Below are 18,191 nucleotides of genomic sequence, written 5' to 3' on the forward strand. Positions count from 1 at the left end.
TACATTTTCGTCCTCGAAAAGTCACTTATCTCCATCTATCGAGCAAAAATATAATCAAAGGCACACATACACGAACGCACACAAACATAAATACACACACACAGATATACAAATAAATAGCTATGGCTCTTTGGATTATATCTACTTTTCCACAACAGATGGCACAAGCATGAAGTGATTTCCGTGAGCAAAAATCAGTCAGTATGCTATATAAGATCAAGAACGCTATTTCAAAAATTATAATAACCGTGTGGGTGAACAGTGATCAACGCAAGCCTGTTCTCCCAGGCAACACCTGTAACCAGGAGGTTAGACACATAATTTTTGGTAGTGTGGGGAGACAACTCCCCATCCATTAATGTATAGACAAACACAAATTTTAATGTAGAACTCTATATAAGCGTGACAAACGTCAGACGAAGACGCTGACTCGAACTCAGGATCTCTTCATTTTCAGGATAGCTGGACCTTTGACCACCGTGCTATGCAGAACTTACGATCTGAGATCTTTTTTTCGTATATTTAAGTGGTTTCTTGGTCAGACGGTTAATGTATTTTCGATGTATATAAAATATACATTGAAAAAAAATTGTTAACTTGACTAAACCTTTCATTACACATATTATTCTGTTATTTAATTGAACATATAATAATATTTAAATTAAATATAACATTAAATTTAATAAAATAGTAAATTAGTTGTCTCGATAAAATATGATTCAAGTCAAGTAAATAAAAAAGAAGCTAAAAGCCATTTTTCTGATAAAATAATTACTATTATTTATTAAATAAAAAGAGTAATTGCATTTTATAAATACACTTTATTGTATCTATACAAAAAAATAATTAATATCTACTAGTAATATAATATACAAAATATGTTTGATTAATTTTACTATGTACCTATTAATATTTTTATTGCGGTAAATATTAATAAAAGAAATTCTTAAAAAATTCTTTTAATATTATTAGTCCACAATTATTGTATCATTCGTGTACATTCACGAAAAAAAATTAACTACCATAGCTAAATTTTAGCTACAACAGCTAATATTTTTTAGCTATTCTGCGTTAAACTATGGCTAAAAAATATTAGTTACCTAATATTAGCTAAAAGGCAGGATAAATAAATTTCGGGAAATTTGTAATATATGGACATCTAAAATTGAGCTATGGTAGCTAATTTTTTTTTTTTTCGTGTTGATAAATGATTCGCGGCGATCTGGGAAAATTCTGTGCGAGAAACAATGAGATATTACTCACCTTCTTCATGAAGGATTTTAACGCGTTGTTGGAAAACATCCTGACGGCTCTGTTTCGATCCCGCTTATTCTCAATGGAGGAAACAGGGGATCCCTAAGTCCCGATCGCGTCTCTCGTCACTTCCTGCTGATCGGCGCTGGCTGCCGGCATAAAGACTCTTTGCTGATTCACAATCGCGGACCTCGGCTCACAATATTTCCCGTGACAGAGATGTGGAATCTTGTTTGACGGCAATTGGAGCCGTGCGGCTCGCCCTCCTGCCGCGAAATCATCTCCCGCGATTATCACTCGCTCTCAAAGTGACGCGGGACGTCTCTGCGACGCGTCGTCGTGTAATCTGAAAAACCCAAGTGTCAACGTTAATGACGTGCGAGCGTGACAGGTCCGGAGAGCTGTCTCGAGACCCTATAGTCAATAACGTTCGCATTATAATGCGATATCTTATGTACGGATAGAATTTTCTCTTAGAATTCATCCTGAAAATCATGGTACAATAGAGAATTTTACATAAGAATTTTTCTGATAAATATTTACCACAATAAAAAATATTAATATATTAAAATAATAATATAAAAAAAATATAATATAAATATAAAATATTAATATATATATAATATAAAAAATATTAATGTGTACATAGTCAAATTTAATCATTTTATATCTGCTTATTGTATAGATATTAATACCATGATTTTCAGGGTGAATTCTAAAAGAAAATTCTCTCTGAATGCTTAAAATGAGTTTGTGATAAATGATGGTATATTTATATACGTCTTCTCTGAATAACTCTCGATAATACATTTCGTAATTGTTATCTCTATCGAAGTTTTAATATTTATTCGTAAATATTTTCAGCTTATTCCAAGCTCGATCAATAAAATTTTCTATTTTAAAGGAGAGATATGGAGGTTTCGCACAAATTCTCATATCACTTTGTAGTTTGCAAACAATTCTCCCTCGTAGCTTAATGTTAGTTGCTTTGAAAGGAATGTTTGGTCGAACGTAATCTCATTAGAAAGTTTAGACAAACAAATATTTACCCGCGCAAATTAATATCTGGCTTTGTTTCGTCCTGCATATGACATTGTTGAGAGCAAGCTCATGTGCATGTCGCTAAATAATTAATCTCAATTTTCCTGATGACAATTGAGAGGTAACATTTTTTTTAATACATGAGATCATTATATTCATAATTTATTAATTTCTCAAATGTACTCTGACTCTTTAATCAAAATTACATTATTTTAATGACGCTAAAAAGAGGAATAATTCTCTTTTTTTCTCAGTCATACGAACGAAAGTTAATTTTTACTCAGAGAAGCGCAAGTTTCTCATAAAAGTTGGAACTGTTATACTTTGATAAAATAACAGAAGGAAGCTTGCTTGACCTCGTTTATGTTTCATGCTCTATGAAATTCCAAACGGTCGCATCGAGTCCGCATGGAATGGCACATATCAAAAGAATAATTCAATAATTCAATATTTATGTACTATGTCAACGTCCAATATTTTTAGTTGTTGAAAGGCGCAGGACACGTTGAGAGATCCCTAATTTTCTCGAGTACAGCTGATGTCGAAATTATAATTACAAATATAAATTCACAGCATCCAAAATTATAATAATAATACAGTTGAAACATATTGTTTTTCGTAAATACATATTTAGGATAATTGTTAGTCTTTAATGGACAAGAAACGGCATAACATTTGTTCGTGTAATATTAATGAAGAAACAAGGAAAAGTTTTAATTAAACAGTTCTATTCGCGCGATTGTATTTAATAAAAATAAAGATAGGAAAATAAAATGTAGTTATGAGACTAACGCGTTCGGAATTGCGCGCGACTTGAAGTCGTTAAAAATAAAATTTTCTGCCGAAAATTGTAATAAGAGAGAGACGTACCAAAAACAAAGTTCGCTAAATTTAATCAACGCATACCGACACTCTACAATATACGTACTCATTCTCATTAGCTGTAATTTCAATCAAGGAAATCATCCGCGCGGCAACTGAAGGCACTTAATTCCTGAGCGTAGTTGATCATGACGGTACCGTAATTACGAATTCAAACTACGCTGCTGTAGTTATCGAAACTAATAATAAATTTGTTCAGATCCATGTATGACGTGCATACACATTATTTTACACGTGCACACATTTTGCCGAATATGTGTAACCAATCATTTTTGACAAATGAGATAATTAGCACAATCTGTATTTGTGTTTATCTCCTCAACGAATTGTTATCAAATTATCGTATTAAACGCATATTATCGATAACTAATAATATTAATTAACAAATTTAAATTAACATGTTTTCACGGACTGTTCTCTTTTACGTTTGTTAACTTGTTGAAATTAAAATAATCTCTCTTTCCTATAAAATGAAACAGTTCTCGACGAAATAAAACGATTAAGTAATTTGTGACTAATTGCATATTTTTTTAATGCAAGTATAAACTGTAAGAATTATTATTATCAATCTCGCATTTCGAAACATTTTTAAATCATCGACCGGTAGATTGAAAAAAAATTATTAAATTAATAAATATTTATTTCAATACTGCCTAATCAATCATTTATTTGAAACAAATAAATATTTATCTGTTTCGAAAGGGATTTCCTTATATGAAATAAATATTTTTCGCCTCAAATCAATATTATGTATGCCCAATTAAATAAATGATTTATTTTAGGCAGGTATTGAAATAAATATTTATTCGAATCGAATACATTTTTCTCCAGTGTATAGATTCCGCAAAATTATTTGAGTCGATTAGTATTTTAATGCCGTTAGATCGCAGTAGATAACTTGGCAAACTTTGTCAAGCTTTTGGTTTCGCGAATTGATTTCGCGTATGGCTTTCGGAAGCTGACGCGGTCTCGCCGCTTTGAAAGCCGCGCATCCACTCTTCCGCATTCCGTGGATCGGGCAATTAACCTGTCGTGCAGTAAGACAAATTTCGCTCGCAACCGGCGAGCGTGGCTGCGTGAATCATAGTAATTGCGATGTAAATGGCTTTGTTAACCAGTCTGCTAGGAATTAACGCGGCGCTGCCCAGTTTCGTCCGTCGCGCTAAGCGCCGTGGTCGAAATTTATTATTGCCGCGCGGTCGGGATTTTCGCGTACAACGTCGCTGTTGGAACTCGCTTTGCGTATTCGCATAATGCATGGGACTCAACAAACGGGCTGGATATCGCTGGCAAAATATAAACACACGTGAACAACACAAACAACGCGCGTTGTTGGCCGCGTAAATTCATTTTCAATTCTGAATCAATTAAAGATAGAAATAAAATTAAATCTATTAAATTAAATACCTTATATAATTAAATAATTTATATAATAAATTAAATAATTTATAATTTATAAGCTCGCGTTATACAATAAAAAGATTTATTGGAAGGCCTTGACGAGCAAGTGAAATAAACCAATTGAGTTACAGAGATGGGTATATACATTAAATGTTAAGAATATCTATCAAATAAAAATATTACATGCGTATTGACGCGATCGCGGATAACAATTATATTAAACATATGGAATTAGTATGCGCGAATTAATTTTCAAAGATATATAGAAATAAGTTGGGAAAGAGAGAGAGAGAGAGAAATTCGCGCGCGATGCCGAAGCGAACTTACAAGACGGAAGCAAAGCGAAAATGCATTCGAACGTGGCGCTGAGACGATGATACCAATTTTCGGAAAAGGAAAAATAAAATATGAAAGAGAATCGATACGGGAGGAGGTCGAAGCAGGAGAAAAACGAGGAAGAGACGGGCTGGAACAATGGGCGGAATGGAATTTCAAGCGCTTCGCGATCTCGTAATACCCTGGCGTATATTAATTTATCTCATGATGATCCCGTCGCGGTGGATAATATCCATCGAACGTGGGCGCTCGTCGCTCTTAGACGACGATAGAGAAGGAAGAAGCAGGTCCGGTATTTGATTATATTAATCGCCGAAGTTAATATTCGCGTGGGACAACAAAACGCGGAGTTGCAGAGTTCTCTCCAAAATCTCTGACAGATTCGCGTAAAAATGGTGTGGAGAAAGTTTTCTCGGTATCGGATAACACGTTGCCATTTGGTAGATCGTTACGCTTCTTCCCTGAGGGAAAATTTCACGAGCTATATTAATTAGCGAAAGCGTAGGTGCTTCGTTCGCATATTGGGAGGAAAGGAAAGAGAGAGAGATGTTAATGACCTGGGGGTTATCTCGCGTGTTCGCGGCGAATAAAGGCAGCCTCGCGATTTATTTCGCTTATGAGTTTACATATTCTATATTTTTACTTCTCTCGAAAAGCTGGGATAAAAATACCCAAAACGGTGTTTTCTCTTTCCATCAAATTCGAATACAGTTGAAAGATTTGTGTTAAAAGCAGATATCACGTGTTCCAAACAATCCACAAAAATTTTTGTGTTAATTTTATATAATATGAATATATATATGTTAAATTGAGACACGAATGTGTTAATACTGTAACTCAAAATAAATGCAAAACTTTAAATAATTTAAAATAAATTTTGTGTAAAATTAACACAGCTTTATAAGATAAAATTTAAGTAAAAATGTGTTGATTTTAGATTTCATCATCCCTACTTATAAAATAAAAAAATCAACATTTTTTTCTGTAAACAGAATTCTATAACAGAATATATTTATTGTGTAGAATTAAAAATAGATGCACATGTTATTTTTACATCTTTTTCAGTTGTTTTAATAATTTAACATTTAAGTTCAATTTTAATACAATAGCAATATATTAAATTAACACATGAATGTGTTAAATATTTACCACAAAAATTTTAACGGGGACCGTTTTTAATAGAAAAAAAACAAATTTTCCAACTGTGCTTTTTCGCTACATCCTCGAGATATCCCTGATAAATATGCTAATTTTCCATAAATCCGCTTCCAGCATTCTTATAATGGATATTTAGTATTGACAGAATGCGTAGCAGGTATTGAGAAAAATTCCGCGGAGAGATATTGAATGAATCGCAAAAGCGGAGTCGTATATAGAAAGGCATCAGACCGTAACACGCAATATCCGCGATGGATGATCGCCTTAGAGCGAAGTGCAAACAAACCATCCCCGCAATTTACGACGAATAACCTGACTGAGGGAGGCTCCGATGACGTACGAGAAACGGAGACAAAATTATCCGGACGAGAAGATTCTGTCTGTGCACTTTTATAATGAATAATCAGCAGAAAAACTTGTACATTTAGAAACGCAACAATAGACAGCTTATAAAATTAACGTCAAGGATTAACGTATGTTGACGCTAATGAGGAAAGGAGAGAAATAAAGAGCGAATATAAAAACGTAAAGAAATTTCTCCCTGACATAGATGTAAAGAAATCTCGAAAAAATAGATAACGTTTGATATCGAACAATAAATCGCAACTTCCATCTTTAAACATCGATCTGTCATATATTTTCTTTGATTCGCGTTCTAGATATCGAATGTGTATTATTGGGGCATTAGATACTTTAAAAGACAAAAGTTATTTCTATTTCTATTGAAATTGTTTTCTATTTATGTGCGCTTCAGTATTTTTAATATCACAAGAGACAGATATTTATATATGCTACATTTAGCTTGAAATATATATGATATTTTTATAAGGAAAATTATAAATTTTTTTTCGAAAGTTTGAACTAATCCATTGGGGAATAACAGTATATCGAAACATTTTTTTCCATGTCTCTCAGAATGATATTATATACTACTCCTCTTTGCTTTTATTTATAAACTTCAACAAACGTATTGTATCGTTCATTTTCCCGACACGTACGTTTCGAATGACCCACTTTTTCGCTGGCGAAATTACACGCGAAATCGTATCGTTCGCGGTCAAATCGAAACTATATCGAGAGGAAGTGAAAGCAGACGTGTTAGCTATTACAACACTATGCGACTGATACGCGATATATGATACCTATATAAACGAAATTCCACGCGTGCGAAAAACAGATGTATCGGGAAAATAATCGTTAAAATTATACCGTTGTCGTATATATTCAGCTTTTTTAACGGACACAATAATTTTGCTTTCCGGATTTTTAACTCTTTGAACGATCATGATGACATAAGTGTCATGAATGTATATATAGCGAACCGTTAATTAAATCCCTCTCTGAAAGTGATGTGTTATCCGTTTTAAAATTGTTTTTTTTTTCTTGATTTATAAATGAACAACACAATCAAAATAAACAACGCAGAAAAATAAATTTAATTATGAACTGAATGTGATTTATAATACTTGACTCTAACTGTGTTTGTCTCATAAAATGCATTATTTTACTTTGTTGTTTAAATTAATTGCTAGCACAAACAGTTCTTTATTTCTGTCGCTTTCTCTCTCCTTCTCTCTCGTCGGTACTTGCTGTGTTAAAATTCTTCCAAATTCCCTGAATTCTCCAAATTCTCAATATTTATACAAGAGAAAGATATTTTGTTCAGCAATTCGCTCAGAGATTTTTGGACAAAAATTTATCTAAAAACGACATTGAATGGAATTCACTATCAATCAATTACATTCCTGATTCTGCGGTTATGTTTTCGAATATCAAATAAGCCTGTAGCCAAATCGGAAATGTTAACTCGAGAGGAAATCGAGGAACGACCGCGTTAAATTGGACCTCTATGCGGTCGATTGCACAAACTGTCAGGCATTTGCACTCGCGGTATGAGAATATCTTGATCAAATATGATGAGACAACTAATAACTATAAAATTACATAGAATTGCAAATGTGTGCGACATGCATTTAATTAAATTATTCAGAATCGAAGAGAATAAAAACTTTGTGTACTCTGAAAGAGAGAAAAAGAGATTTTTGCGACGTAATAGCAAAAACTATAATGTAATATAAATTTTATGTATTATAAATTAATTCCCAATGCTCTGAATTTTAATTAAATTCTTATTTAATAATCGTGTTTTTATATTGAAGTTTTTGAAACTTGAATGTAATCAAAGCATGATTATACTTTACATACAAATTTACGTACATTTATCAACTTTTATCCTTGATCCTACTTCATTATTTTCGGATAGAAATATATCCGCGGGAAAAAAAAGAAATAAAGAAAAGATTTCCGTCAACTTCCGCTCGTAATCCTCAGTTTTCTCTAAGAAGCGACGAAACAACTTCTTTGTCCATCGCTTGCGGTACTTTCTTTATAGCTTGATGGTGATAAATCGCTACGCTGGAAAGATCGATGATAGGCGAATCCAGGCCTCGTTTGTACACAGGGATTATAACGACCCCCCGTTATAAAACAACCCTTGGTCGATCCCGTGAAATGATGTTTGTCCCAGTGTGACTACTTGTTGAGCTCGCTATATACTTTAATACCGCGTTAAGCCGGAGACCACTGCGATCGTTGAATGTTATCATATGCATTTTGCTCTTGCGTATATAGGATTTACGAATTTTGTTTTGCAAATTTAAAATTGTAGCAATACACGTTACATAAAGCGAACACATAGACACACACGACATATGACGACATAATCCACCATTTTTTAATAAATATATGTAATCCGAGTGATTTATATTTGATAAATGTAACATAATACTTTAGTACGTATATATTTTTTATACAATAAATTTAAACTTGAAAATATATATAAATAAAAAATTATATATAAATTATATATAAATTATTTATAAATAAATTATATAAATTATATATAAATAAAAATTATGTATAAATAAAATTATTTATAAATAAAAATATATATAAATAAAAATAATATATAAATAAAAAAATGATATATAAGTATAAGCAATTTTTAATTATTTTATATATAATATTTTTGTTTATTTTAATTAAACAAAATTGAATATTGTTATTCTGATTCTCATATCGACAAATATTATGATAATTTTATTATCGATAATCTGATATTGATCCTAACGTCAACAGTAAATTCTCGTGGATGATAATTTTAGCTGTTACTACTTGTCGGCTGATCACACGCTAGTTGCTTCTACTTGTTGCGGACGATCAAATATACTCCTCTTCCCCTTGTCAGTGCTTTCACATTTATCTTCCAGTGAATTATTTAAGTACGCGCTAGCTTTCGGAGAAACTTTATCTCGGAAATATTCTTACTCGTGTCTTCATACAACTTTTTTCAAGTAAAATAAAACTTTAAGTACAAGTTTTAATTATTTCGCGTTCTCTTATTCTTATATAGATAAGTGGCAAACAAGGTGAACATTACGCTAAGACTCGATACATACTGCGTATTTTGTTTGCTAATTAAAATATCCAAGGAAATAATGAAAAACATAAAGAAGCATGCTTTCTAATTTTTACTTAGTGGTTTAATCTCAAACTGGAGATAGAAAATTAAAATGAATGTTAAACAGCGAAACGTAATTAAACCATTTGTCGTTTATATGTAATATCTAAAGTCTAAATTCTTTTTACTTATCTGTAAATTCTGATATCAAAAATTTAAATCTGTAAATTCTGATATCAAAAATTTAAATTGTAAAATACTGACAAGTATTAATATTTAATTTGAAACGTTGTTTTAATATAGAGAAGCGAATTCCAGTCCTCCGATGAAATTCTAATTAAATTAGAATAACATATGTATTAGCATTAGTTAATGGCAAAAAGAAATTCATTCGATGCAACACTCGTCACTCTAAAGCTCGTTATTTTCACACGCGACCTCATTTTCTACCAAACGTGCTCGCCATTCGAAAAATTCGTAGATAGTATCGAGTTAACGGCGATCGATTCTCGAACCGTGTCATCTCGAAATAGAGCGATTTTTAGCTGGTCTTTGTTTTTATCGAGCACGTAGAGCACGGAAAAAGATGCATTGTTCTCTGAGATTCTCTCTCACGCGCTAAAGCACGATCATAACGAATGAATCTAATTTATCTAACTACGTTCACCGTCGATTCGTTATCCGATTTCCTCTCCGCCGAACGAAGAAAAAACTTTCGCTCTTGTTAAAGAACGTAACTTTTATCGCAAGTCCTTGAATCCTCAATAAATTTCGTTTCCTCGATATCCGCGACAGATTTATTTCAATAAGATATTTTCACTTTTAAAAGCTTCTAAAATGGATAGTAGAATTAAAAAATCGTTCGGGAGGAAATATTTTAATCTGTATGTTTCTCACATATATATGACATATATATATATATATATATATATATGTGTGTGTGTGTGTGTGTGTGTATACGCAATAACTGCGCGACGGAAATTAAAAATAAACGCGACACGGATATACACAATATCTGCCCCTCTCTTGAGATCGAGATTAATATTTATTTTATGATGAAAATTCTCGGTCTGTTGTTTGTTTGAAACCGAGGCAAATGAATTTTGATCGCATACAAACATGACGTATTTCCATGTCAATATGACACATACACAGTCGAACGAGAAATTCTAATCCGATATTCTATTTATCCTATCTTATACGGTATTGCGATATGTACATCCGCTCGATAAAAAAATCATAAAAGTAATATTTGCCTCGCGAAAGTCGAGATGCTTTCATCTCGGTCGAGCGAAAATCTCCACCGCGCCATCGGATCATACTTTCATCGTAGAAATGTGTCGCGCACATTTATATATACATGCATACATATATATATATACATTATATACATATATGACAGCGTACACAATATTATATAACACTTGGTGACATATACAATAATCTGGCACGGCATCCCCTGCATGCATCAACGCATCGATCCATGCGTCACTGCACGCGAGAGCGGATTCGAACCTATTATCCCATATCAGATTCCATTCGTCTCTAAGCGCGTTGCACGTGTTCGCGCATCCGTTTGTTACCTGGCGGGTTTATTACGTGTTGCACGAGCCGCCCGAGCGTGCTACGTCGTCAACATCCGACTGTTTGTCCGACCCGAAGCGTCGCCCATAGCGGATTCAATCGGGTCTTTGGACAGAAGGGAAATGTTGCTGCAATATTAACAGTGAAATATCGCTCCTATGTTAATCAGTAAAATCATTATGATTTTTATTATTCCCCCTTCTTCATCTTAATTTATTTTTTTCACGGCGATAGTAAATTTGATGGCATTTTTAAATCTATATTTGCTCTGCTCCGGGAAATAATTTTTTATATATAATTATGTATAAATAATTGTATAATTATACATATAATCGTAAAATTATATGTGAACTATACCTATTTTTATACATAATTATATAAATTTATATATATAAATTACAAGGGTTTATATATAATCATGTCAAATTATATATGAAACATATATAATATAATTTTGCGATTATATATATAATTTTATATATTTCTATATAATTTTATATTGTTAAGTAAAAAAAGATGTGTATATTTTATAAAATATATATTATAGTGAAGGTTGAAAAAAATATTTGAACATGTAGCAGCATATTTAATTTTCACACATGTGTAGCTGGAACTCGAAGCTATAGCCTCTTTAATTGGTAGCACGTAAGTTCCGATATGATGGTGTCATTAGTAACAGCATTATGCTTTGAACGGCGATAGCGGAGGCACGCATTGTCCGTTTGTGTACAGAATTAATCCAATTTCTCCTGGGCACGCCCGGCATCCTAGATATCAACGTGTATAATTCTACTTCGTGTATGTTCGACTCTTTCTCATTTTTTATTCAACTGATAAAGTGACTTTTGTGCCATAATGTGCTACAACAATGTAATAATGATTAGTCTTGGAAGAGCGAGTTTATATTTTTTATTTATCTTTCCAAGTGGAATAAGCTTATCTTCAGAACGTGACTTTAGTTAATTATAAGATAACTGTAAAACATATTAATGAAAAAAAAATAGCGCGAATAGAGACTGAAAATATAAATGCGTTAGAAGTTGCAGACTTAACTAGACAGAGGAATCTAAGAGAAATGCAAAATTGTCAGCCTTCCTTAGTCGAATAATTTTCACGATTCTGTAAACGGCGCAAATTTCCAAGTGACTTTCCAAGAAAAACGTGACTTCCACTCCCGCGAGAGATCTCGTTATGCGCCACCACTTTGCGGGAATTACCTTCCCTCTCCTTTTTTCCGAGGCAGATTAGTCTGAAAGTTTTCTCTTGCGACCACAACAAAAGTTACATGCACATGCGAGGGCGCACAGTTCCGCGCAACATATGATTATACCTACGTTGTGAAAATGAAATTAATTTAAAGGTTTAATAAATTCCACTTGAACACCGCGAATGAACAAAGGACGGCATTCTTTTCACACAACGTGAACTTTTCCAACGTTATTATCTTACTTTGTTATAGCACGAAATAAACAATTAATTACAATCGATACGACAAATGTATTGCGCGAAATTTAACGACGTTATGCTTTCATTACATAGAAATAATTTAATAAATTTGTTGCAATTTCGTTTCACGGTGCATGAAACAAATGGTAAAATGGCTGATTGATTGCGACTCATCGGTCTCTGTTTACAGAACAGCTGTAACAAATCGGTGGGAAAAATTTTCTTCGGTTTCCAATAGCAAAATTTCAATCAATATTAATTATTGTAAAAATTTCATCGATAGGCTTTGTGAAATCTGGTTTGACTATCAACATGTGTCAAATTATATTTCTTTATTATCAATATAATTCGATCACCAGTTTCGATTTCGTGGCAAACCACTTATTAAAGTTTAATTAAATCGCGCCCGACAACATTATGTGGCGATGTAATGTAACGTTATCAATTCCACTAATACATTTAAAACAAACTACATACCATTGATATCCTCCTTTATGTTGCAACTTGCTCCGACTATTTAATAAATATTTTTATACAAAATTTTTTAAATAAAAAAATTCCAGATACACAAAAGACGTGTCACAATAACTCTAAAAGTCATAATTTTTCATGTTCAGCCAATTTCACAGAGTTTTATGGTGTGTCATTGCGCGTAATTAATTAATTTAATTTTTTTTGTTAAAAAAAAAAATATTACCAAATGGAAAATAAATCACGTTGCAACACTTTTGTGACAACGTAGCTCGCGTAACGCATATTGCGGGGCAGTAATAATTCATTACTGTTTGCCAGCAACGCCAAGAGCAGATCGTAAACGTAACGAGCGTATAGTCCATTAAAGGGATAACGAGAAGGACGCTAAACTTTTACGGCAGGGTCATCCATAACAGAGTTCACTAATGAAGCTGTCGGGTATTAAAGTGTCGTATCTAAGGACGGATAATTATTAATGATGACTTCAATAGCTGAAGCATCGAAGCGTTTCCTATGCGCCACGTCAAAAGAAAAGTTAAGACAATCGAAAGACAAATCGACTTCCGTAAACAAAGCGGAATTTTAAGGGGGATAAAAACTTTTGAGTATGAGCTTGTGCATACAGATTGATTGTGTCAAGTAAACAATCGATCAAAATATTTTCAGAGAAAATATTGAGGAAAATAATACGAAGGGATTTATACATACATAAAAGTTGTGTGAATTGTCAAAATTGACTTATTCAAAGTTTGCGCGTGAGATATATTTTCCTGTTTATCGCACGTGCTTTGCATCTTTGACTTGGAATGTAAATAATATATTTTGACTTCTCAGAAAAACAAGTAGATAATTATATATACGTGATCCGGATACGGAAATTTATTTCTGGTAAATAAACATCTTATAAAATTGCAGTTTATTTTGTTTATATCAAACATTAAAAATAAGTAAAATTAAAATTTTAATGACTTCTTATAATCTTTTTTTTTTAATTGTATAAAAACCGTGTCTATATATATATATATATATATATATATATATTATATATATATATATATATAAACGAGAAGAATAAATACACTTTGACGATATCGATATGTTACCAAAATGCGACCTCGATTACATTGGAAGACAGCCAACTGTGACTGCGGTACACAAAAGCGCGTAATATTGCTTTTGAGTTATCTCTCACAAGTTCCGATCAAGGTTTATTGACATCTTTAAGAAAGAATTATATTACATTCCTTTTCCATTCATTCCTTGAATAGGATAAAGGGAAACGTATATAAAGAGAGTAGAATTAAAGGATATACCGCGAACTCATATCCTCCGCCTCCGCAGATTTTCTGATAAAGTTGAAAAGATTTTTCGTGTGTTAGAAATCCGTATAAATTGCCCAGTCTTTTTCTCCCTTTTTCAAAATTTAATTAAAAATTTTAAACTTTAGAATTTCATGCGTGTTTTTATTTGGAAATTACAACTAAGTATAAGATACAATTTCTAAAACTGCTCTTCGAAAATTCAAAATTGAAAGAAAAGAGAGAGAAAAATAAAATCGCAGGAAATATATATTATTTTACTTTCGTACGATTCAATTAAAAGCTCGATGGACGAGAGAAACGCAATAAGATTTTTAATTAAATTATTGCGATGCAAATTCGGAAAGCGAACGAACCGCAACGTACGGAGATTATCAGTAAACGAAGAGTGAGTGATGAACGATAATGCTTAATTCGCGATATCGTGCATCAAAATCGTCAAGCCTTTAATTATTATCGGCCCGGAACACCGATATTTGGGTCGAGGCTTGCGGTATAAAATCATCCCTATGCATTCCACGGGATATTCCTGGAAACTCAGCTGATATATATATATATATATATATATATATATAGAAATATAATATGTCATATATATTATATGTGTGTATATATATATATATATATATATATATATATATATATATATATATATATGATGTATATATAATGTATAATATATGTGTGTATAATATATATATATATACTATATTTATATATTATATACACATACACACATACATACACGCGGAACGGACTTGTTCCTAGCGGCTGTTCTAATTAAGCCGACGGAAATGGATTGCAATACGCGACGTTATTTAATCGATATCGCGCGGCTTCGTACTTGGAGATGTCCCTTTATTTCCTGATGGGAAGGACGATCCTTTACTGATGAATACGGCGGCTATACGAAAATTAATTCGCTCCCTATACATTTCACATGCATAGAAGGCTCCGGAAATTTGATGTTTTGCGCGATATATTCTCTAAAGGTCAGTTTAAACGACTACACAAAATGTTTGCTCAGCAAATTATAAAACTTGGACTCGCAAAAGTCATAAGTCACACGTCATAATTATCACATGTGAGTTTTTTGATACATTTATGATTTTACAGCGACGTTTAATTAAAAGCGAATCATAATCTATGCACAGAAAGCATTTTCTCTTAGAACTTGCTCTGAAAATCATGATAATCATCGGACAATGTGGTGTTGGAAGAATTTTATAATAGTTTCCTTGATTAATATTTACCGCAATATAAATATTAATATTACCATAATAAGATATAAAATATGTTTGATTAAATTTACTACATACATAATAAAATTGACTATGTATTAATATTTTTTATTGCGATAAATATTAATCAGAGAAACTCTTATACAATTTTTCCAATATACCATATTGTCCCACGATTACCATAATTTTCAGGCTAAATTCTAAGAGAAAATTCTCTCCGCGTGATCAAACTGTCATTGCTTCGTTCGATTCTCCGTACACTGGAAAAAAAATTTGTTAATTTAAACGTTTCAACTAAATTACTATTTTGTTAATCAAACATAACAAAACATATTTAATTTAAATATTTTTGTTTAATTAACAAAGTAATATTTAATTGAAAGGTAGTCAAGTTGATAAACTTTTTTTTTTTTTCCAAGTGTAGTCGATCCTCCAATTCTCTCGAATTAGGCACGTGTATTCAAAACTCGATTTGTAAGTTCTCACGAACAGAGCATTGTTCATTAGCTCCTTTATTAATAATCTTGCTCGTTGTATCGTGCTTTGGCTGGCTTCGGCTCTCCTTCTCTCATCTTTTACGAGAACCGGAAAGGCTTTTGTGCGCGCTGCGCCATCGATCGACTCAATTAAGAGTTGCCTGCAGCCCAATCGAAGCTCGTCCTCGTGTCGCAATCAAGCACGAGATAAACTCGATCCCGGAGGGCTCGCGCTTCCTCGATTTAGCGCAATTTCCAGCGACACACGTGTATGTGTGTGTGTGTATATATATATATATACACGGAAGAAGATAAGCGAAGGTGAAAACGCGCTCATTGCAGTCGCGAGATGCGAGAAGTGAACCGTGTCGACGAGAATCTCAAGTTGCACACGCTCGACTACCTTTCTCGCGGTGCATGAAGACAGAAACTGTCTCTTATCAGTGCCCTGAATTTCAACTGGATCGAATATGTCATTAGGGATCTAATATCATCTTCGCTTTGCCTTTCATTCGTCGTCAGATTGCGTAGAACGAATTTCCCCGTGCTAATTGTGACACGTCACGGAGAAAATGTGCGATTAGCAATATTATTTATCACCTTTTTTTCATTCTCGTAAAATTATCACGAATCGGTGATTTCATATTGATGTATGTCAGCGTTAAACGCGAGAAAGAGATATTATCGAAGAGATACAAGCAAACAAATATTTACAATCAAAATATAGACTATTATAACATTACTGTACCGTAAAATATAAATAATTGATATTTTCTCCTTTAAAAATTAAATTAATTTAATTTAATTTTAAAGTGACACTTGTCAGGAATTGTTTCTACGATAATTACCATCGACCAACGCTTGTTACGCATACAACTATTACGAATATATAATTTCCATTAAATAAAAAAATAAAACTAATGGAGAGAGGAAAAATAATATTTTGCAAACAAAAGTGAAATGTAATACTATGAAAATCGTTTCACGAGTTCTGTAAAATGTTATCCTCCCTTTAACCGTCAATTCCCGGCACGTTGATGCTCTCGAGGATGTGTCTATTTCGCGCACGACCTTGTATCACATTCGATAACGCCTAGTTTGCAAGCAGGACAAAGCTCTCGCACGTTCTCGGTTGTCCGTTTCGTGCTCGGTCGAATCGGCTGTCGTCGGTCGTAACGTAGGTGATCTCGCAAGGATAACGCAGAAAGACAGATAGAGAGAGGGTGAGAGAGAGAAAGGCCGACGTTGGCTAGGAAATGGCTGCCACCTGTAGCTATTGATCGGCAGGGCGGCGAAGCCGAGTATGTGTACGTGCGCGCGTATTTTCCGTTTGCTCCGCTTCGTCCCTTCTACCTTCCAACCACTATCGGGAAAGCCCTGTAAAGCTTATGTTTTCCCTCGTCCTTCGACGTCGATTCCTTTGCGACAAGTAAGTACATATTGCGTATGACGGAACGTTATCCCTCGTAACGTTCTAGATGAGAGAAATTGGAGCTCTGCGAACGCGTCATATCGCACTGTTCAATTCATCGTGTCCAATTTTACCCAATTCGAGTTATTTTTAACCATCCCTATAGGTCGCCACTGCTCCTACTCAATATGTTGTTAATTTAATTAAAACAAGGGAGTTTAATAATTTTTAATTTTAAAAATGTGGTAAATTTTTAGACTAAAATTTAGTTTATTATTTACCAGGTGTGTAAGTTAATGTAACTCTTTGATTTAATAAAAAGTGTTTTTAACTATATATATTTTCTGTTAAAATAATAAATTTGATACGTGTGGTAGTTAAACAAATTTAACTCAAGAAATTGGTTTACATTTAATCCTTTCATATTTAACAGTGACATTGCTGCATTTTCGTCGCTATCGCGTTGTTTTCATATCGCGATATAACACGCTTCCTTGGCAAAATTAGGAAATACGAATATGGGAAATGTAGCGAACGACAAAGAGGCGCTATGGAATCGTCTCTTGAATCTCGGAATCTGAGAAATTAGCGCGAAGTAACACCGTGAATATACAGGGTGTCTAGTGGTCAGCGAAATCTGGAAAACTGGGCATTGTCAGGGAATTTTATAAATCTGGAATTGTCAGGGAAAAGTCGGGTAATTTTACT

The 18,191-nt window shown here is 33.1% G+C and overlaps 1 protein-coding gene across 5 annotated transcripts in view; it reads right to left on the bottom strand.

The window, feature by feature from the left end:
• Window positions 1–18,191, bottom strand: part of Fife (regulating synaptic membrane exocytosis protein fife) — a 168,799-nt gene that overhangs the window by 126,549 nt on the left and 24,059 nt on the right. For all 5 annotated transcript variants that reach the window (XR_014924574.1, XM_085482080.1, XM_029319530.2 and 2 more), the window contains exon 2: window positions 1,264–1,600. Coding sequence is in view for 4 of the 5 variants with exons in the window: in XM_085482080.1 (XP_085338206.1) it covers window positions 1,264–1,302 (39 nt within the window). In the remaining variant the exon portion in view is untranslated. The remainder of the gene's footprint in view (window positions 1–1,263; window positions 1,601–18,191) is intronic.

This window comes from Nylanderia fulva, unplaced genomic scaffold (assembly GCF_048542155.1).
Source record: "Nylanderia fulva isolate GAGA-0341 unplaced genomic scaffold, ASM4854215v1 Scaffold10, whole genome shotgun sequence".
NCBI classification, from domain to species: Eukaryota; Metazoa; Arthropoda; class Insecta; order Hymenoptera; family Formicidae; genus Nylanderia; species Nylanderia fulva.